The sequence below is a fragment of the Heterodontus francisci genome, chromosome 22, assembly GCF_036365525.1.
Source record: "Heterodontus francisci isolate sHetFra1 chromosome 22, sHetFra1.hap1, whole genome shotgun sequence".
Classification (NCBI taxonomy): Eukaryota; Metazoa; Chordata; class Chondrichthyes; order Heterodontiformes; family Heterodontidae; genus Heterodontus; species Heterodontus francisci.
The window spans coordinates 29,122,759-29,145,969 of NC_090392.1; the positions used below are offsets into that span (position 1 = coordinate 29,122,759).

Genomic DNA, 23,211 nt, shown 5'->3' on the forward strand with positions numbered 1-23,211 from the left:
TCACCAAGGAGAAGGGCTTGGTGGATGATGAGCCTAGGGAAGGGAGTGTAGATAGTCTCAGTCATCTCATTATCAAAAATGAGGAGGTGTTGGGTGTCTTGCAAAGCATTAAGGTAGATAGGTCCCCAGGGCCTGATGGGATCTACCCGAGAATACTGAGGGAGGCAAGGGAAAAAATTGCTGGGGCCTTGACAGAAATCTTTGCATCCTCATTGGCTACAGGTGAAGTCCCAGAGGACTGGAGAATAGCCAATGTTGTTCCTTTGTTTAAGAAGGGTAGCAAGGATAATCCAGGAAATTGTAGGCCGGTGAGTCTTACATCAGTGGTAGGGAAATTATTAGAGAGGATTCTTCGGGACAGGATTTACTCCCATTTGGAAACAAATGGACTTATTAGCGAGAGGCAGCATGGTTTTGTGAAGGGGAGGTCGTGTCTCACTAATTTGATTGAGTTTTTTGAGGAAGTGATGAAGATGATTGATGAAGGAAGGGCAGTGGATGTTATCTATATGGACTTCAATAAAGCCTTTGACAAGGTCCCTCATGGCAGACTGATACAAAAGGTGAAGTCACATGGGATCAGAGGGGAGCTGGCAAGATGGATACAGAACTGGCTCTGTCATAGAAGACAGAGGGTAGCAGTGGAAAGGCGCTTTTCTGAATGGAGGGCTGTGACTAGTGGTGTTCCGCAGGGATCAGTGCTGGGACCTTTGCTCTTTGTCGTATATATAAATGATTTGGAGGAAAATGTAGCTGGTCTGATAAGTATGTTTGCGGACGACACAAAGATTGGTGGAGTTGCGGACAGTGATGAAGATTGTCAGAGGATACAGCAGGATATAGATCGGTTGGAGACTTGGGTGGAGAAATGGCAGATGGAGTTTAATCCAGACAAATGTGAGGTAATGCATTTTGGAAGGTCTAATGCAGGTGGGAAGTATACAGTAAATGGCAGAACCCTTAGGAGTATTGACAGGCAGAGAGATCTGGGCGTACAGGTCCACAGGTCACTGAAAGTGGCAACGCAGGTGGATAAGGTAGTCAAGAAGGCATATGGCATGCTTGCCTTCATCGGTTGGGGCATAAGAGTATAAAAATTGGCAAGTCATGCTGCAGCTGTACAGAACTTTAGTTAGGCCACACTTAGAATATTGCGTGCAATTCTGGTCGCCAAACTACCAGAAGGACGTGGAGGCTTTGGAGAGGGTACAGAAGAGGTTTACCAGGATGTTGCCTGGTCTTGAGGGCATTAGCTATGAGGAGAGGTTGGATAAACTTGGATTGTTTTCACTGAAACGACGGCGGTGGAGGGGCGACATGATAGAGGTTTACAAAGTTATGAGCGGCATGGACAGAGTGGATAGTCAGAAGCTTTTTCCCAGGGTGGAAGAGTCAGTTACTAGGGGACATAGGTTTAAGGTGAGAAGGTCAAAGTTTAGAGGGGATGTGTGAGGCAAGTTCTTTACACAGAGGGTCGTGAGTGCCTGGAACTTGTTGCCGGGGGAGGTGGTGGAAGCAGGTACTATAATGACGTTTAAGAGGCATCTTGACAAATACATGAATAGGATGGGAGTGGAGGGATACGGTCCCCAGAAGTGCAGAAGGTTTCAGTTTAGACAGGCATCAAGATCGGCGCAGGCTTGGAGGGCCGAATAGCCTGTTCCTGTGCTGTACTGTTCTTTGTTCTTTGTTTGTTCTTTCAGTATCTACTCCACTCTCTCTCTGTCTCTGTCTGTCCCTCAGTTTGTCTTTTTGTCTCTGTCTATATTTCTCTATTGCTCTGTTTTCCTCTCTGTCTTGAACAGAAATCCTCCCTCTGGGGCTAATTGATGACCTCAGGTCTGATAGCAGTGTGATTCCTGGTCTGATTCTCTTGTAGGAAATACACAGGGCTATAATCCATCAGTTTCTTGTTAGCATTGTGGTGAATACCCTGTCTGTCATGAGGGAGACAGGGGATCAATTCCGTGCCAGGGTGAGTGCATATTTTTAAGATGTCAAAATGTTTTTTTCTGTAGCTTCATCTTAAAATACCACAGAAAAAATCAGCAGAGTAAGAAGTGCAAGAATGGGATGTTTTCTTTGAGAATTTTCTTGAGCAGGGTGCCCTCACACTTCACAGTGATAGTTATTGTGGTCTCCTTTATATTGGGAAGACTAAAGGCAGACTGGGTGACTGCTTTGCGGAACACCTCCATTCAGTCCGGACGCATGATCCCGAGCTTCCTGTTGCTTCTCATTTTAATTCTCTACATTGATCACACTTTGACCTTTCTGTCCTTGACCTGTTGCAGTGTTTCAATGAAACTCAACACAAACTTGATGAACAGCACCTCATCTTCTGACTGAGCACTTTACAGCCTTCTGGGCTCAACATTGAGTTCAATAATTTTAGATCATAACCTCTGGCCAATTTCTTTTCCGTTAGTTGTTTTTATTTTTGTTTTTTTACAGCACCCCCTCCCCCGCCACAGGTTGCTTTCTGAATCCCTTTACTTTGTGTTGGACGGGTGTTTTCCTGTCATCGCCACCTCATCCAGACACATTTTCTGTTTCTTTACTTGGCTTTGCACCATGAAACCTTTTGTCATTTAATAGGGCGGCACAGTGGCACAGTGGTTAGCACCGCAGCCTCACAGCTCCAGGGACCCGGGTTCGATTCCAGGTACTGCCTGTGTGGAGTTTGCAAGTTCTCCCTGTGTCTGCGTGGGTTTTCTCCGGGTGCTCCGGTTTCCTCCCACAAGCCAAAAGACTTGCAGGTTGATAGGTAAATTGGCCATTATAAATTGTCATTAGTATAGCTAGGTGGTAGGGAAATATAGGAATAGGTGGGTATGTTTGTTGGGAATATGGGATTAGTGTAGGATTATTATAAAATGGGTGGTTGATGTTCGGCACAGACTCGGTGGGCCGAAGGGCCTGTTTCAGTGCTGTATCTCTAATCAAAAAAAAAATCTCTCTTGCCCTCCAGCCTATCACAGACCTTCCTTTTTGTTCATCTTCCTCCCCTTCCCCCTTTCACTTGTGGCGGCACAGTGGTGCAGTGGTTAGCACCGCAGCCTCACAGCTCCAGCGACCCGGGTTCAATTCTGGGTACTGCCTGTGTGGAGTTTGCAAGTTCTCCCTGTGTCTGCGTGGGTTTCCTCCGGGTGCTCCGGTTTCCTCCCACAGCCAAAAGACTTGCAGGTTGATAGGTAAATTGGCCATTATAAATTGCCCCTTGTATAGGTAGGTGGTAGGGGAATATAGGGACAGGTGGGGATGTGATAGGAATATGGGATTAGTGTATGATTAGTATAAATGGGTGGTTAATGGTCGGCACAGACTCGGTGGGCCGAAGGGCCTGTTTCAGTGCTGTATCTCTAAAAAAAACCTATTACATTTCTAACCTTTGTCAGTTCTGATGAAAAGTCACTGACCTGAAACGTTAACTCGGTTTCTCTCTCCACAGATGCTGCCTGACCTGAGTATTTCCAGCATTTTCTGTTTTTGTGTGTGAGAATGGATGACATGGTTTTCAGTAACTGGGCCCTGATCTGGGGGGACAGGGGGAGTTGTGTCACTTTGAGGAAAAGGTTAGTCAGCCTGACCTGACCTGAGGTAATCTGCTGACGATAGTAATATAACACTGCTGTGTCTCTATCTAGTTGTTATGTTGACTGTTAGCTTGTCTGTTAAATAGGTGAGCCTTATTCTTTACAAACTCTTTATTTATGGACAATAAATCTGTTTACTTCAGAGATGATCCGTGACCTGACTCTATAACTGCATCATTTGTAGACACTCTGTAAACCAGGGTTGTCCAACCCTTTCCCATGGGGGTGGGGGTCACATTACAATTTTTGTCTTATTGGAGGGCCGGTGAGACAATTTCGGAATGATAAAGGCATTAAAAATGTATTTTACTATTAATCAAAACAACTAATGTGCATTTTTGTGAAGAAGCTTTAAATGAGAAGATTAATTTATTGACTTACTTTCTCAATCACTATGTTGGACACTGATTTAGTGAGATACTGACATTTTTTTGCTTGCACAAGTAGTCACTGTCTGCCCGTACACCTCTTGTAATATGAGGAGTATTCTGAATAGATATCCATCTATCAGGAGTGATCGTACTCTCTCTCTCTCAGTCTCTCTTTCTCCCCCTGTTTTCTCCCCCCACTTTGTGCCATCCTTGCTCTCTGTGCTGCCCGTTCCCCCTTTCTATCTCTGTGCCCCCCCATCTGTTACTCTCTCTGTCCCCTCCCTCTGTCACCCCTCACTCCATTCCCCCCCCCTCACTCTGTACCCCTCTCTCTCTCTTTTCCCTCTGTCTCTCTCTGTTCCCCATGCCCCTTTGTTCCCCCCGCTCTGTTCCCTCCCTCTCTTTGCTCCCTCCTCTCTCTGTCCCCCTCTCTCTCTCTTTGTTCTCCTCTATGTCTCTTTGTTTCCCTCTTCCTCTCTGTTTGCCTTCTCTCTCTCTGTCTTTCCCCTCTCTCTCTCTCTTTTCCCTTTCTCTCTTTGTTCCCCTCTCTCTCTGTTTCCCCGCACTCACTTTGTTTCTCCTCTCTCTCTTTGTTTCCCCCTTTCTCTGTCTTTGTTTCCCCCCCTCTCTCTGTTTATCCCCAACTATCTCTCTGTCTCTCTCTCTCTCTTTGTTTCCTCCCTCTCTCTCTCTCTCTCTCTCTGACTGTTACACTGAGCTGGAGCGCTCAGCACAGCAGCCTTGTGGTTGGTCAGTTTGTTTAGAAGTATCTCGCTGTCAGTTTCACAGCTGCTGAAGCAGGGACACACATCCTAACATCAGGCAGATTTAAAGTTTTCTGGTGGGCTTTTAAAAAAAGATGGAAAACCCTAAATCTGTAAAAGTTGGGAAACGCGTTCCTCCTTCAGCAGCTGGAAAACTGAAGCGTGATGTTTTTAAAAAGGCCAGTCTGCAGGGAGAAGACAATAGGAAATTTCCCATCTCCAGTCATGGAGCCCTGGTGAGGATGAGGAACAACCCCAGCTACAGTTTACAGCTGCGGGCTGGATGGAAACCTTTGGCAGGCGGGATCCTGGCCCACGGGCCGTATGTTGGACGGCCCTGCTCTAAACAGTCGACATTGCTTCTCATCTAAAGGCACTCCCTGACCTTTCCCAGTTTCTCCTGATTTAGAGAAACTCCCCAGCCACTGTGTAGCATTCCTGCTACTTTCAGGATTAATTTTACTTACATTCATTTCACTTACCTTCCGGGAGTGGAGAGGAGCAGACGTGAGGGGAGAACGCCGAGAGAGGAGCAGCTAAGTACAGCCCGAGGATCGCGGCCTGGACACTTACCTTCCAGGTGCGGAGTGGAGAGGACCGGACCTGAGGGGAGAACATCGAGAGAGGAGCAGATAAATAGAGCCCGAGGATCATGGCCTAGACACTTACCTTCCGGGAGTGGAGCAGAGAGGAGTCCAGGAGTGCCGGAGTTTTGAAAAAAAAAAGGAAAAAAAGGAAAAAAAGTCAACAGTGACATCACAGGAAAGCTGTCAGGTGATTGGTTGGGTAAGTAACAGCTGTTAGTGCCTGTAAATAGCTTTAAAAAATGATAAGGGTAAAGTTCTTCTTTGAAACAAAAACCTCAAAACCTACCATATAAGTGATAAGGTTAGTACTACTAAAGTGTGTTTTTTTTAAATTAGTGTAATTTATTAAGGACTTTAGATTGTCGTGGGTAGTGTTTGGAGTAGAACAAGGCCCGAGCATAATTAGTATTTTTTAATTAAAGGGAGTAACTAAGTAATCTAAGGGTAAGTCATGGCAGGAGAGCTCGCACCCGTGATATGCTCCTCCTGTGCTATGTGGGAAATCAGGGATGCTTCCAGTATCCCTGATGACCATGTGTGAAGGAAGTGTATCCATCTGCAGCTCCTGGCCACCCACATTACGGAGTTGGAGCTGCAGGTGGATTCACTGTGGAGCAACCACGATGCTGAGATCATCGTGGATAGCAAGTTTAGCGAGGTGGTCACACCGCAGGCAAATGCAGGAAGGGAATGGGTGACCACCAGGCACAGTAAAGAAAGGCAAGTAGTGCAGGAGTCCCCTGTGGCCATCCCCCTATCCAACAGATATTATTGGGGGAGATGGCTCAGGGGAAAGCAGCAAGAGCCAAGTTCATGGCACCATGGGTGGCTCTGCTGCACAGCAGGGGATGAAGAAGAGTGGCAGGGCTATAGTGATAGGGGATTCTATCGTAAAGGGTACAGACAGGCATTTCTGTGGCTGCAAATGAGACTCCAGGATGGTATGTTGCCTCCCTGGTGATAGGGTCAAGGATATCACCGAACGGCTGCAGGACATTCTGAAGGGGGAGGGTGAACAGTCAGAGGTTGTGGTACACATTGGTACCAAAGACATAGGTAGAAAGAGGGATGAGGTCCTGCAACAAGAATTTAGGGAGCTAGGTAGCAGATTAAAAAGCAGGATCTCAACGGTTGTAAACTCTGGATTATTCCCGGTGCCACATGCGAGTGAGTATAGGAATAGGAAGATAGAGCAGATGAATGCGTGACTGAAGAGATGGTGCAGGAGGGAGGGCTTTAGTTTCCTGGATCACTGGATCTGTTTCTGGCAAAGGTGGGACCTGTACAAGTTGGACAAGTTGCACCTGAACTAGAACGGGACCAACATTCTTGCTGGGAGGTTTGCTAGTGCTGTTGTGGGGTAGGTGGGAGGTGGGGGGGGTTAAACTAATTTGGCAGTGGGATGGGATACAGAGTGGAGGTACAGTAGAGGTGATGCACAGTCAAATATAGAAGAGAAACTGAGTCAGTCTGGAAGGCAGAGCAAATATAGACCTGTTAAGGCACAAGTGAACAATGCAAGACTGGATTGCATCTATTTTAATGCAAGGGGTCTTACTTGTAAGGCAGATGCATTGAGAGTATTGATTAACACATGGGAATATGATATTATTGCTATCACATAGACATGGTTGAGGGAAGGGCAGGACAGACAGTTCAATATTCCAGGGATTAGAATCTTCAGGTGCGACAGGAGAGGATGTAAAATAGGAGGTGGCATTGCACTGTTGATCAAGGAGTCAATTACTGCAGTAAGGAGGGATGATATCTTCGAAGGTTCCTCAAATGACGCCATATGGGTAGAACTTAAAAACAAGAAGAGGGCAATCACTTAGCTGGGAGTGTACTACAGGCCTCCAAACAGTCAGGGAGAGATAGAGAAGCTGATATGTAGGCAAATCTCAGAGAGGTGTAAAAGTAATAGGGTAATAATAGTAGGGGATTTCAACTTCCCCAATATCAACTGGGATAGTCTTAGTGCAAAAGGCTGAAAGGGGGCGAAATTCTTAAAGTGCATACAGGAGAGCTTTTTGAGTTAGCATGTAGAAAGTCCTACAAGAGAAGGAGCAGTACTGGACCTAATCCTAGGGAATGAAGCAGGACAAGTGGTAGAAGTGTCAGTTGGGGAGCATTTCAGGGATAGTGACCATAACTCTGTAGGATTTAAGGTAGTTATGGAAAAGGGCAAAGAGGGACCGGAAATAAAAGTACTGAATTGGGGGAAGGCCGATTTCCATATGATAAAACAGGATCTGGCCAAAGTGGACTGGGAGCAGCTACTTGTAGGAAAGTCTACATCAGACTAGAGGAAAAGGAAATAGTGAGAGTTCAGGGCCAACATACTCCCATAAAGGTGATGGGTAGGACCAATAAGTCCAGGAAACCCTGGATGTCAAGGGATATAGAGGATTGGATAAGGAAAAAAAAAGGAGGCTTATGGCAGATTCAGAGTGCTGAAAACAACGGAGGCCATAGAGGAATATAGAAAGTGTCGGGGGTACATAAAACAGTAATTAGGAGAGCGAAGAGGGGAGTTGAAAAAGCACTGGCGGGCAAGATAAAGGAAAATCCTAAGGCATTTTATGAGTATATTAAGGGCAAGAGGATAACCAGGGAAAGAGTAGGGTCCATTCTGGACAAAAGTGACAATCTGTATGTGGAGCCGGAGGACATACGTGAGGTTTTAAATGATTACTTTTCATCTATGTTCACTATGGAGAAGGACAATGTAGGTGTAGAGATCAGGGAGAGGGATTGTGATATACTTGAACAAATTAGCATTGAAAGGGAGGAAGTATTAGTTGTTTTAGCAGGCTTAAAAGTGGACAAATCCCCAGGCCCAGATGAGATGTATCCCAGACTGTTATGTGAGGCAAGGGAGGAGATAGCAGGGGCTCTGACACAAATTTTCAAATCCTCTCTGGCCACAGGAGAGGTACCAGAGGACTGGAGGACAGCGAATGTGGTACCATTATTCAAGAAGGGTAGCAGGGATAAACCAGGTGATTACAGGCCAGTGAGTCTAACATCAGTGGTAGGGAAGCTATTGGAAAAAACTCTGAGGGACAGGATTAATCTCCACTTGGAGAGGCAGGGATTAATCTGGGATAGTCAGCATGGCTTTGTCAGGGGGAGATTGTGTCTAACAAACTTGATTCAATTTTTCGAGGAGGTGACGAAATGTGTAGATGAGGGTAAAGCAGTTGATGTAGTCTACATGGACTTCAGTAAGGCTTTTGATAAGGTCCCGCATGGGAGAGTAGTTAAGAAGGTAAGAGCCCATGGGATCCAGGGCAATTTGGCAAATTGGATCCAAAATTGGCTTAGTGGCAGGAGGCAGAGGGTGATGGTCGAGGGTTGTTTTTGCGAGTAGAAGCCTGTGACCAGTGGTGTACTGCAGGGATTGGTGTTGGGACGCTTGCTGTTTGTAGTGTACATTAATGATTTAGACGCAAATTTATGAGGTATGATCAGTAAGTTCGCAGACGACACGAAAATTGGTGGTGTCTTAAATAGTGAGGAGGAAAGCCTTAGATTACAGGACGATATTGAAGGGCTGGTAAGATGGACGGAGCTGTGGCAAATGGAATTTAACCCTGAGAAGTGTGAGGTGATGCATTTTGGCAGGACTAACAAGGCAAGGGAATATACAATGGATGGTAGGACCCTAGGAAGTACAGAAGGTCAGAGAGACCTTGGTGTACTTGTCCATAGATCACTGAAGGCAGCAGCACAGGTGGATAAGGTGGTTAGGAAAGTGTATGGGATACTTGCCTTTATTAGCCGAGGCATAGAATATAAGAGCAGGGAGGTTATGAGGAGCTGTATAAAATGCTAGTTAGGCTACAGCTGGAGTACTATGTACAGTTCTGGTCACCGCAATATCGGAAGGATGTGATTGCACTGGAGAGGGTGCAGAGGAGATTCACCAGGATGTTGCCTGGGCAGGAGCATTTCAGCTATGAAGAGAGACTGGATAGGCTCGGGTTGTTTTCCTTCGAGTAGAGAAAGCTGAGAGGGGGACCTGATTGAGGTATACAAAATTATGAGAGGCATTGACAGGATAGATAGGAAGAAACATTTTTCCTTTAGCGGAGGGGTCATTAACCAGGGATAATAGATTTAAGGTAAGGGGAAGGAGGTTTAGAGGGGATTTGAGGAAAACAATTTTCACTCAGAGGGTGGTTGGAATCTGGAACACACTACCTGAAGGGGTGGTAGAGGCAGGAACTCTCACAACACTTAAGAAGTATTTAGGTGAGCACTTCAAATGCCACAGCATACAAGGCTACGGGCCAAGTGCTGGAAAATGGGATTAGAATAGATAGGGGCATGGTGGCCAGCACAGACACGATGGGCCGAAGGGCCTGTTTCTGTGCTGATTAACTCTATGACTGTATAACAAGGGTGACTTGTCTGTGACTGCAACAAACCACTATGGGTACAGGTATATACTGGTTGTAAGTATAGCAGATTTATTAAGTAGCTTACATCTAGTACAAAGAAGTAATACTTAATGAAGGCAATAGTCACAGTCTGTCCCTCAGAACCTCAACGGTAGCCCTCCATGTGACTGTGGAATGGTCTCTCTTTCTCTTGCTGTGTTCTGTTGACTGAAGATTCCCTTCTTGCTTCCTTTGGGTTTTTGCACTGCCCTGATGGGGGATAATTTATTCCTACTGGAGATGATGGATCTGGCCATTCCCAGTCTGACAAACATGCCTCTGGGTCACTCTCTTGTACATCAGGTATCTCACCTCCCCGAGTAACAGCAGTGACCACAGCCTGCTGTCTGCCTAACATTCCTTCCAGTTCAAAAGGTTGCCGCTGGTTGATATATTCCCTCGGGGCTCCCCTTGTGTTTTCCAAGTTTCACTCGAGTTTTTAGTGCAGGGTATATTTTGTGGAGTTTGGGGATTTGCTCTCAGTCCCAAGGTCGGTGCATTAGGAACCACTTGAGTTCTAATTAGGACACTAACTGGGTTTCCTGCATTTGGGAAATCAAATGAAGCTTTCTCTTCACTGGAGATTTTCAGGACTTTATCTTTGTTACTACTGAAATAGGGCAGAGGATCTGACGTGAAAGGAGAGGATAGGGGAAGATATAAAGTTTCACTAAATTCATCAAATTCTGGGCCATAATCTGGGTAAGGGTCCTCACGATTACTGCTGCTATGACTGCATTTTGTTTTTTCAGCTGTTTTTCTAACTGGTGAATGGTAGCGTGACAGTGTCAGTAGCCTGCCTCTCTTTGGGGGGACTGGAGAGCTTCTCTTAACGCTCCCCATGGATCTTCCAATTGTCCACTGAGGCAGTTATTATCTTTGATAAAGGTGGCTAACTGACATTTGACTTTCTCAAGATTCTACAATGTTAAGACTGCCTGAACTGCATTTATACTCTGTTGTTGCATAATTGCCACAGACAAGGCTACTTGACTCCACAGAAGCTCGATCTGATGTTATGGTTCTGATATGTTTTTGCTGTTCTGATATCTATTCTTGCTCTACTATTTTGTCATCCGTTGCTAGGATGGCCTTGTTATCTCCCTTCATTCAGTGGGAGGTTGCAAACGTAATCAAACTCATCACTGTATCGAACTGGCATTTCTTAGCCTTAGCCTGTTCGCCGATTCTCAAGAGATGTTCTAACCAGACATCCCATTAATAGTGTCAGTAACTGTGCACCATCACACTGTTTTTATAACCTTGATTTATACTTTGTCCAAAGATCCCCTTCAGGCATCTTGGTGTACTTAGAGACTATTGGTTGATGAAGATGAAAACCCTCATGCCTGATATTCAACAATACCTGGGGCTGAATTATACCGACCCCCTGAGGTCGGGGTCGCGGCAGTGGGTGGGGGGGGGGGCAGAAAATGCCTCCGGGAGAGGTCTGTCGCAGGCCGCGAAGCCAGGAAGGCCCGGCCCTATATTGCCAGCAGTGAGGCCTTGCGGCACCACCACCCCTCACCTCCCACTGCTCGGCGACGGGAGCAGAATTTAATTATGTTAATAGATCAAATTAATTAATTAATGCCTTAGCTGCTGCTGGCCATCCAGCTCTGATATTCCGGTCAGTTGCCAGGACTCCCGCACCTTCGGATCTCCATCCGGAGATTCAATGTGGGACACTGATGGGGGTGGGGTGGGGTGGGGTGGGGAAAAGAGTTAAGTTTTCAGGCTGCGGGGTGAGCAGGTGAAATGTTTTTGATTGGTCTAGGCGCTGGTGGGAAGGGGTAAACTTCATAGTTTATTAACTTTGGCGGCGGGTAAGGTTGGGATCGCACGATAAGCTTTTTTTGGGGGGGGGGGGTGGAGAGGAGAAGGCAAGTAATAAAATTTCAGGCCATGGGGGGAGGGTGCGGTGGGAGAGGGTCGTGATAACTTTATTAAATTTTTTACACTCAGGTTTCAATGTAATTTAAATTTTTAAAGAGCTGGAAACCCTTTAAAACTGTGTCAGCGCCTGCGCAATGGTGCCGGTTGCCATTGCTGGTGACCAACCACGCGCCCCCTCCCATGTTATCGGGTGAGGGGGAGTGGTTGGACCGCCCCGGCAAAGTAAATGAGCTGCCGTGTTTAATATCATGGTAGCTCCACAGAGTAAAACCTGCACGTGCAGGGCACCATTTTCTACGACCGTCGCCGATTACGGCAGCAGCAACATTCAGGCCCTGGTTTCAATTGTTAGCCAGATTCCCATCTCTGCGATACCATTGTGGCTTTCCAGCTATTTTCAGGATTCAGTTTAATCCAACAAGGGTGACTTGTCTGTGACTACAACAAACCACTATGGGTACAAGTATATATTGGTTGTAAATACAGCAGATTTATTAAGTAGTTTACATCCAGCACAAAGAAGTAATACTGAACAAAGACAATAGTCACGCAGTCTGTTCCTCAGAACCTCGGCAGTAGCCCTCCAAGTGACTGTGGAATGGTCTCTCTTTCTCTTGCTGTGTTCTATTGACTGAAGATTCTCTTCTTTCTTCTTCTGGATTTTTCATGCTGCTTCTCATGTTCAATAGCTGTTCTTTTATATCCTTTTTCTCCGTTGAGCCCAAATGGCAATTGACAATTGCCTGGGCTATCTCACTCATTCTGTTTATCATCATTTTTTAAACCTTTTAACATTAAATTCTATGCTTAATCTTCTGGTATCACTTTGTTCCATCTTCTTACAACTTAGTTATTCCTTATCTCAGAACTTCATACAAACAGTTACATGAGTTACAGCAATGTCTTTTACTCTAGTGATAACAGATCTCAGAAACATTAAACCTTCTGTTTTAACTGTAGCTTCATTAATGTTCTATCTTTCATTATCTGTTAGTTTCAAACATAACACTACAGTCTTTTCATATTGGCTCAAGGTTTTTTCCTTGCTGCCAGCTTGTTTTTAAACATAATCTTGCCTCAGCATATTCTTTTTTGCGTTTAACATCAAGGTGGCTTAAGTTCATCATCATGCTTTGCTTATCGGCTTTGTACCATGGTTAACTGACTTACACATATTATAGTTACTTTAACAATATTCCAAAGCATTACCTATCATAATCACATCTAATTAACTTATAAATTTGAAGACATTACACCAAGCAGTGAACTCTGTCTTACAAGTCTCCATTTCTCCCCATTTACAGCTGTTTCCTGAACTGACTACATTTCTTCTTCACTTTTAGTTTTTTTTAGTTTTTAGAGATACAGCACTGCAACAGGCCCTTCGGCCCACCGAGTCTGTGCTGACCATCAACCACCCATTTATACTAATCCGACACTAATTCCATATTCCTACATCCCCACCTTTCCCTATATATTTCCCTACCACCTACCTATACTAGTGTCAACTTATAATGGCCAATTTACCTATCAACCTGCAAGTCTTTGGCATGTGGGAGGAAAACGGAGAAAAAAAAACTGACAGACACTCTCTAACCAGTCCCTATTTTGAAGCTGGGAAACACCTTCAGAGAAAACTTAACCACCTCAGACAACAAGGATACTTGGATAATAAGTCCAGAAAGTTATTGGAAGTAAAATTATACTGAACAAATTTAGGAAGGTAACTTTACAGCTCTCGCAGATGTGCTTCCTGATCAAGTTTTGCTCGCAGATTGAGACAAAGGTTCTCTCTCTCTTTCTAGTCTTGATCCCTCGCCACGTGGAAAAGTTCTTTGTCTTTTGGTCCGTGGTTCTGCCTCTGAAGTCTTCTATTATTTCTGCGACCGAAACCTTATGAAACTCCTGTTTTTAACCCCATCATGCCCCCAGCAGTCACAGGCAAACTGGCTGAGTCATTGGCTCTGGCTGTTACTAGCCGAATTAGATTGGCTTTTAATTGAATTGAGATAAGACACTTGGGAAGCATGAACAAGGGAGTACTCATGCTGTCCCAGGTCCCAGACACTCTGTCTGATAAATGCTGCCAATGCTGCCCAGAACTCTATTCATTCTCAGATTAATCTGATTAATGTTGCCTGTGACGGCTTCTCAGCTTTAAGCTAACAACGGGTTACTTGGAGCTTGTAATGCTTCACTTAACATGGATGACCAGCTCTTACCAATTTAATAGAATTCTTTGAGGAAGTGACAAAGTTGATTGATGAGGGAAGGGCTGTCGATGTCATATACATGGACTTCAGTAAGGCGTTTGATAAGGTTCCCCATGGCAGGCTGATGGAGAAAGTGAAGGCGCTTGGGATCCAAGGTGTACTAGCGAGATGGATAAAGAACTGGCTGGGCAACAGGAGACAGAGAGTAGCAGTAGAAGGGAGTTTCTCAAAATGGAAACGTGTGACCAGTGGTGTTCCACAGGGATCCGTGCTGGGACCACTGTTGTTTGTGATATACATTAATGATTTGGAGGAAAGTATAGGTGGACTGATTAGCAAGTTTGCAGACGACACTAAGATTGGTGGAGTAGCAGATAGTGAAGGGGACTGTCAGAGAATACAGCAGAATATAGATAGATTGGAGAGTTGGGCAGAGAAATGGCAGATGGAGTTCAATCAGGGCAAATGCGAGGTGATGCATTTTGGAAGATCCAATTCAAGAGTAAATGGAAAAGTCCTGGGGAAAATTGATGTTCAGAGAGATTTGGGTGTTCAGGTCCACTGTTCCCTGAAGGTGGCAATGCAGGTAAATAGAGTGGTCAAGAAGGCATACGGCATGCTTTCCTTCATCGGACGGGGTATTGAGTACAAGAGTTGGCAGGTCATGTTACAGTTGTATAGGACTTTGGTTCGGCCACATTTCGAATACTGCGTACAGTTCTGGTCGCCACATTATCAAAAGGATGTGGATGCTTTGGAGAGGGTGCAGAGGAGGTTCACCAGGATGTTGCCTGGTATGGAGGGCGCTAGCTATGAAGAGAGGTTGAGTAGATTAGGATTATTTTCATTAGAAAGACGGAGGTTGAGGGGGGACCTGATTGAGGTGTACAAAATCATGAGAGGTATAGACAGGGTGGATAGCAAGAGGCTTTTTCCCAGAGTGGGGGTTTCAATTACTAGAGGACACGAGTTCAAAGTGAAAGGGGAAAAGTTTAGGGGGGATATGCGTGGAAAGTTCTTTACGCAGAGGGTGGTGGGCACCTGGAACGCATTGCCAGCGGAGGTGGTAGATGCGGGCACGATGGAGTCTTTTAAGATGTATCTAGACAGATACATGAATGGGCAGGAAGAAAAGAGATACAGAACCTTAGAAAATAGGCGACATGTTTAGAGAGAGGATCTGGATCGGCGCAGGCTTGGAGGGCCGAAGGGCCTGTTCCTGTGCTGTAATTATCTTTGTTCTTTTTTTTTTGTTCTTCTGACCACAGCAGATTACAAAATAACTGAATGTTTAAACTTATACATTAGCTGATTAATCAATATTGTAACTTAATCAATACATACATAACTCAATCAAGGTTCTAGGATTAATTCTGACTGATTGATTTCTTTCAATACATTGGTATAGAATATAAAATATCGCTGACTCCTTTAACTGTATTAGTATCAGATTACAAAATAATAAAGTGAAGCCAATTCTAACCACCCCAAAACTACCTACAACTCCCCAGTTTGAGGGTGAAATATATGGTAATATATTGCTCCTTCACTGCTTTCTTTTAGGTATGAGAGCTGTGGTCCAGGTCAATTCATTATTGCATCACTGCAGTCTTGAGGTGAGATTCCTCAAGCGGTACAGGATGAATATTATCACAATATTATCGCCAACTTTAAGGGCATTTAAGTGGTCATTGGATAGACATATGGATGAAAATGGAATAGTGTAGGTCAGATGGTTTCACAGGTCGGCGCAACATCGAGGGCTGAAGGGCCTGTACTGTGCTGTAATGTTCTATGTTCTATAATTGTGGTTATCAATTGTATCACTGCAAACAGAGTAGAGATGGTTCTGAGCCAGGGATGTTCATTTACATTCACAACTGTTTCCCACCAATGCCTTCTTCCCAGGTTTTTATTTCCTCGCTCTCTCTTTGCTCATTATCTTGCAGCATTTTAACCAGGTGATTCTCAGATGTATCAGCTTTTAAAATTTTGGACCTTAAACCCAGGGGCAGATGGGGTATGGGGATGTCTCAACACAATTATTGCCTGCAATGCTGCTTCTTCCATCGCAAAGTTAACCCTGAGCTCAGTGATATTGGGTACCACGGCTGTGTCACCATAGTCTATGTCCTGGGATTCTCATTAACCTATCAGCCTGATCGGGTGAGATTCCTGTTGTCATTGTATAGCAATGAGACCCTAGGCAGTCTGTTAGCCACTGAGCGGGGTGATCTGTACATATCTCTTTAAGCATTGTTTTCAGCATCCTACTTCCCCGCCACTATCCTGAGATTGTGGGTGATGAGAAATATACAATTTATGCCTGATTCCCATGATTCCCAGAGCCTGGGTGAAAATGTTTTCAAATATGATCCTGATCCCTGAATACTATCAATTGGTTTGGCACTCCCCACCTACAGATCACCTCACTCAATAATGTTTTAATCTATTAGCACATAAGTACATATAATTGAAGCAACCAATCATGCATGGACTTAAAAGATTCTCCAGCTCTCTCTCGACCCATATCCAACTTGTGGATAATTCTTACGAAATACTACTCCTTCCCAATCTTTAATTTACTCCCTCCGACTGTGAATAGTGTATTTCATTCTATCCTGATCATTTGAAGTCAGTTTCTCAATGGAGTATGCGCCAATGCCTTAATGACTTAAAAAATTGTCTCACTCTACTGGCCACATTAACCATTTCATGTTATCCTGTTGTCAAGTAGCTGAGTATGTTTGAGATGCATTCTTCAGTGCAGCTTTACCATGCATTTCTGCATGTTAGTTTCTTTGTATGTGACAACTCATATCTGCACACTCACACTGGTATCCCAATGTCATGTTGCGTGTGTCATGTGATACAAGCCATTCTTGGACTTTCCGGTGATCCCATCAAAAATCAATAGTGGGGTGGTGTCTATCTGAGATCTTTGCCTATCTCCCCCTGCATGGTCCTGATATTTGGGTAGTGGTCAGACTATCAAATGTGGTTTTCTTTTTTTAAAAAGTTCATCGGCAAGGCAACAAATATCTCCAAGAGAAACTATCAAACTACTAGTTCTATCTACACTTTCCTGACTTTCAACAGAAAGTTCTGGACTTCTTGCAACTTTCTGGACTACATTAAATTATTATTTGAATTCTAATTCTGACAATGTTTGTTCCCAACATTCCTTTATTAACTCTTGCATCAGCCAGATTTAATTTCCAAGTCCCATTAGATGGTGTGATTTTCCTATCTCTATCTTCGATCCTAAGTGGGACGTCCCACTAATAGCAATTCTATCCAATTTTTGAGCCTTAGAGAACCGTTACCTTCCAATACTCATATCTTTAAAACAAAAATCAAACATCCCCATTTAATTCCAGGCATTAACATATTTTGTCTGTTCTTTCTTTAAGATAACCTTTTATTACTGAAACGTAGCCCACTAAATTGTACTGCTATTTTTCCAAAATTATCCCAAATAGCAGTATTATTTGTTAGTGTTCAGTTTATTTATCCCCAAGAAACTCTATTTCTTAATAGACAGAAATCACCTGGACTATTTTTGTTTTAGAATTTGGTTCTCCCCTTCAGGATCTTCTTTGAGTGCTTGGAATAGCAACTTGCATCAATTTATTTTATCAATTCCAATTTCAGAAACAAAACCAGTCTTGGTCAGGGTCTCAGGGTGCCTTCACAACAGAGACAGAAGTGCTTAGGTTAGGTTAGCAATTAGCTTAGAGGTAACTTTAATATCTCTCTCTCAAGCACTTTCACTTGGAAGATGACAAACAGCCTGAATCTGTTAAGACCAAGTCTTTGAAAGGCAAAGCCTTTAGTCCAAATTTGATGCCAACAGATAAACTCTTAAAATTCTTTTGAAAAACTGCAGAAACTCTTGCTGTGGCATCAGTACTCAGGTGCTCCTGGAAGCCATCGTCACCTGTACAAAAAAACCCCCACAAAGAATCCATTGTGGGTCTGCCCTAAAGCCCAATGGTCAGTATAGAAATTTATAATTTCATAATGTTCAATATATAAATTTACATTCAGCAATAGTTGTCTGGTGAATTAAATATAAAAGATGCTGTCAGCAGAAAGGGTTAACTTCTCTGCTATAATAAAAGCAAAATACTGCAGATGCTGGAAATCTGAAATAAAAACAAGAAATGCTGGAAATACTCAGCAGGTCTGGCAGCATCTGTGGAAAGAGAAGCAGAGTTAACGTTTCAGGTCAGTGACCCTTCATCAAAACTGCTGAGTATTTCCAAAATGTCTTGTTTTTATTAACTTTGCTGCTTGTTTTCAAGGGGGCAGTGCAGAACATTCTCAGATAGACGTAATTGCATCACTGTACACAATTTTTTTTAAACTTTCCCGATCATAAAAGTACCAAACTCCAAACTAAGCTCAATTTTAAACTTTTTTTCCAATTCGTTTTGGGATCTTTTCTTCAACTTTGTCCAAATTTATCCTAGGGACTGAAAACAAAATCATTAGTAACATTATCAGCTTCAAAGGAAAACATTTCCAACATTCCAATTGCTTACAAACCTTTTATCATCTTTTGTAAGATGTTTTTAACCCTAGGATTTTTTTTGGTACAACTGAGATGAATAAACAAACAGAATCACCTCAAATATCCCAAATTCTAATTCACTATTAACCACCTGAAATTCAGACTGCCAAGCTTTATTATCTGGAATTAAAGAACCCCACCTCCCCACCACCCTTTATCATAACAACTAGAATTTCACTGTGGCCCCAATGAAACTCGAGTTTTCGCAACTTAACAGGTTAGTTGACTAACAATTCCAACTTAATTCAGACCAATACTTATTAACTTAACACAAAGCAGAATAGCATGGGCCTTTTTTTGGAGAAAAATAGACAAATTATGTAATTTTTTCCTTGGTCTTTCTTCCTTTCCAAATGACTGTAGTAAAGAAAAAGTTAGTAGTTACAGTTAAATATTATTAAATATCAACATTATTACAGCAAAAAGAGTTCAAGACATCACTGCAACCTTGCAGTCCTTTAACAGTAGAAAAGGGGACAGTCGCTTCTTCCGATCTCCTTTATTCATCCCTTTCTCCCTTAAACCAATTTTCAATTCCTGATGTTCGCTACTGAACTTCATTTGGAAAAAACAGTCGGTAAGACAAGTCTTTAATTTAAACTGCAAAAAGCGATCTTTTTTAAAACACAAATCCAATTAAAGCAAAGTATTTTGAATAGATTTCTGCCAGACATCTTCAAAGCTGAAGCTTATCTCTCACAAAACAAATGTTCAGTGCCTATTCACAGTTGCAAAATTAACTTTTAATCAGGGCAGCAGGCGGTACCTTGCACATTCTTAATAGTGGCTTTCATTATGACAGCAACAGGGACTGATGTGCCTACAGAGGGGGGTGGGGGGGGGGTTCAGGGTGTGGGGGTGTAATAAGAGGAACAGTGGGAGATGGTTCTTCTGGAGGGTCCCTCGTTTTGGTCATTTCCAACCATTCATTATGTTGAGTGTAATGGGTGATCTCTTCATCATCAGGCACACAAGCATCCGGATCATCCTCCTGTTTTAAAAGGAGCTCACCTTCCCTTGTAGCAGCGGACACCAAAGATTGTTGAGTTCCCTTTTAGTTCGTAAATTTCCAGCTCATGCTGAGAGTGGTCTGCCACTCTGTGGCGCTGATTAATGTATTCTCGAAGGGCACCCCTAGTATCTCCCAGGTCCAGCTTGAGCTTTCTCGTCTCACTTTTGCACTCATTCAATTCTTCTTTTAACTGTTGCAATTCTACTGTTATGCCTCCAGCAGCAGCATTAGAATAGCTCAGCTGTCACAGCATGGACACCATTTGATTGACATCTCTTTCCAGGTGACGGACCAAGCTTTGTAAGTTTAACATTTCCTGATCTTTCAGTTCTTTTCTCTAATTCCTGCTCTTTCTGCTTTTGTTGTTTTTGCGATAACCATGTTAAATCTTCAACGTCTTTCTCTTTTCTCTTGACGATCTTGTCGTCTTTTAGGACACAATAATATGCACGTACACCAGAAGGTCTTTTGTCTTCAACCTCTTACTGTCTACTCGTTCTTGAATAAAAGCCATTACTTCTTCGAATGGACTTGTTTTCCCTTTGTTCAACACTCTGTCTGTGATGTCTGAATATCGAGATTGGACATTTTGTCCAACCTTTCTTGGTACTGAGAGGATACTGTTCTAAATATCATTTTCTTAAGGAGTCTTAGTCACTGTAGATTCACAATGATCCAGCACCATTCCTACTGTGATTGTTGGCCAGACAAAACACACGAAGAACCTTCCTTACTAACCAATTATTCCTGTTTTAGTCTTGTCCCTTTGTAATCACCAATAATAAGCGAGTTCTTTTTTCGAGTCTCACTTTTAACTCTTGTCCTGATAAGACTATGTCCAATTTGGCAACAGGATACTTGGTGTAGTAATTCAGGAAAACTTTATTAAGAGCTAAGGCGTTATACTTACAAAATTCAGGTCATGACTTTACAGCTCCCACAGTTGCTCTTTCCGATTGAGTTTTGGTCGTAGGTGATGGGAAAACCCTCTCAGTCTGTCAATGGTTCTTTTGTTCTGTCTATGCCACATGCTGGAATTCTTCTTCTTCTGTGATTTCACTTCTGGGAATCTTCTTGCTGTCCGTGCACTGATGCATTGCAGACACTGACCTTTATCTCTTTCTGACCATCAGGCTATCTTGTATCTGATGGTTGGCTCAGATCTTGTGATGTCAGTTCCCAGCCTATTTTAATTGGGACTTAATGATAGAATACCTGCCAGCAGCTGTGAAAGGCTCCATTCATTCCAGTTATCATTCCTTTATGCTGACACAGGCAATATCAAATTTGCATTACAGCGAGTTACAGAAACCGATTCTTTGAATATCTAGATTATTAAAGCTACATTTAGACATACACAATTTGAAACCAATAGAATTGATATAACTCAATCAAGGTTTTAGGATGAATTGGTATAAAATAAAACTGACTCCTTTAACTAATGTTAGTATCAAAGAACAAAGAACAGTACAGCACAGGAACAGGCCATTCGGCCCTCCAAGCCTGTGCCGATCTTGATGCCTGTCTAAGCTAAAACCTTCTGCACTTCCGGGGACCATATCCCTCTATTCCCATCCTATTCATGTATTTGTCAAGATGCCTCTTAAACGTTGCTATCGTACCTGCTTCCACCACCTCCCCCGGCAGCAAGTTCCAGGCACTCACCACCCTCTGTGTAAAAAACCTGCCTCGCACATCCCCTCACACCTTGAACCTATGTCCCCTAGTAACTGACCCTTCCACCCTGGATTAAAGAATGAAGTAAAGTTAATTCTAATCACCCCAAAGCTACATAGATATGTGAACTCGCTGGTGTGTTAGCAGGTGGCATGACCGTGTGAATTTCCTCCCACACACAGAGCAGGTGAACGGCCTCTCCCCAGTGTGAAGTAGCTGGTGTTTCATCAGATCACTTCTGCTTTTGAAGCTCTTGTCACATTCAGAACATTTAAACAGTCTCTTATTGGTGTGAGCAAGTTTGTGTGTCCTGAGATGGGAAGACCATGTGAATCCCTTCCCACATACAGGACAGGTAAAAGGTTTCTCTCCAGTGTGAATACGTTGGTGAGCCAGAAGGTGAGGTGAATTAGTAAATCCCTTCCCACACTCAGTGCAGGTGAATGGCCTCTCCCCAGTGTGACCCCGCAGGTGCCTCAGATGGTGGGATGATTTCATAAATCCTTTCCCACAAAAGGAGCAGACAAATGGTCTCTCTCCAGTGTGAATACGTTTGTGGTCAGTGAGGTGAGAAGAACAAGTGAATCCCTTCGCACACACGGAGCAGGTGAACGGCCTCTCCCCAGTGTGAATACGTTGGTGTTCAATGAGGGTGGATGACTGACTGAAACTCTTCCCACACTGAGAGCAACTGAACGGCTTCTCCCCAGTGTGAACCCGCTGGTGTGATGCTAGTCCTGATGGCCAAGTGAATCCCTTCCCACACACGGAGCAGGTGAATGGCCTCTCCCCAGTATGAACCTGCTGGTGAGATGCTAGTCCGGATGGCCAAGTGAATCCCTTCCCACACACGGAGCAGGTGAACGGCCTCTCTCCAGTGTGACGGCGTCGATGGGTTTCCAGCTCAGATGGGAAATTGAATTCCTTCCCACAGTCCCCACATTTCCATGGTTTCTCTGTGGTGCTGGTGTCCTTGCGTCTCTCCAGATTGGATGATCAGTTGAAACTTCGTCCACACACACAACACGTGTCGGGTTTCACCCTGCTGTGAATGGTACAATGTTTTCTCGGGCTGTGTAACTGGTTAAAGCTCTTTCCACAGTCAGTGCACAGGAACACTCTCACTCGGGTGTGTGTGTCTCGGTGTTTTTCCAGTCACACTGATGTTTGAAATCCTTCCCCATAGACAGAACTGACAAACATTTCTTCTTCTACATTCAAAGGCGGATGATATTCAGGTCCTGATGAATCGAGTGACTCTGACAGATCTTCACGTGATGTTTGGTTTGTGCTTCCCGTCTGTAAATCCTCCCTTTCGAATACCCTGGAAACGGAGTTTACAAAAGTCAACACTATCAGTACAGGATAGAAATTCGGAGCAGACAATTCTAATTTCTATGCCACATTCTTGCGTCTCTTTCCCCCCGTCCACCTCCCCCAAACATGTGGTCCAATCAAACTGCAGAAGCCAAAATCAGCAACAAATTCACAACAGTAGCAAAGGGAATCTTCCCAAATAAACCAGAATATTCGTACTAGTGTCTGAGATACTCTGTACACTGAGGTGTCCACCGATTGTGGAAGGTATCAAGTGTACCAGCGGACAAGTGCTCTCTCTCCAGAGCCACCCAGGCACAGAAAAGACCAGCGGAAGAGAGGTTGGCAGCTAGAGTGACCCCCATGAGCCCCACCCATCCTGAACCTACAAACTGCTGTTTTAGCCAGGCCCAAGATCAGGTCCAGGAGAAAGATTGCATTTATGTGAATGCACAATGTGTGCTGAATAAGAACGTTGAGCTACAAGCACAGATAGCCATGTGGGAAAATGGAAACGTGTCTTAAAAATGGTGAGGCTGGGTGCTTAATATTTAAGGATACGAAGTGTTCAGAAAAGATAGGAAAGGAAAAAAGGGAGGTGGGGTGAAGTACTGATTAGGGAAGACATTGTAGTGTTCGAAACAGGGGATGTCCTTGATGGGGCAAGAACAGAATCCATTTGTTTAGAGTTGAGAAGCAAAAAGTGTACGATTGAGCTGGGTATTCTTTAGGCTTCCAAACAGTGAGAGATAGACAA

At 43.8% G+C, this 23,211-nt stretch overlaps 1 protein-coding gene across 1 annotated transcript in view; it reads right to left on the reverse strand.

Moving 5' to 3' along the window:
• The window catches only part of LOC137381279 (oocyte zinc finger protein XlCOF7.1-like), a gene marked incomplete at its 5' end in the record, with an annotated part of 115,388 nt that extends 93,255 nt beyond the window's left edge, over positions 1-22,133 (reverse strand). Inside the window, one exon of the mRNA XM_068053612.1 lies at positions 21,334-22,133. Within this exon, the coding sequence (XP_067909713.1) occupies positions 21,334-22,133 (800 nt within the window). The remainder of the gene's footprint in view (positions 1-21,333) is intronic.
• Positions 22,134-23,211: the final 1,078 nt, after the last annotated feature.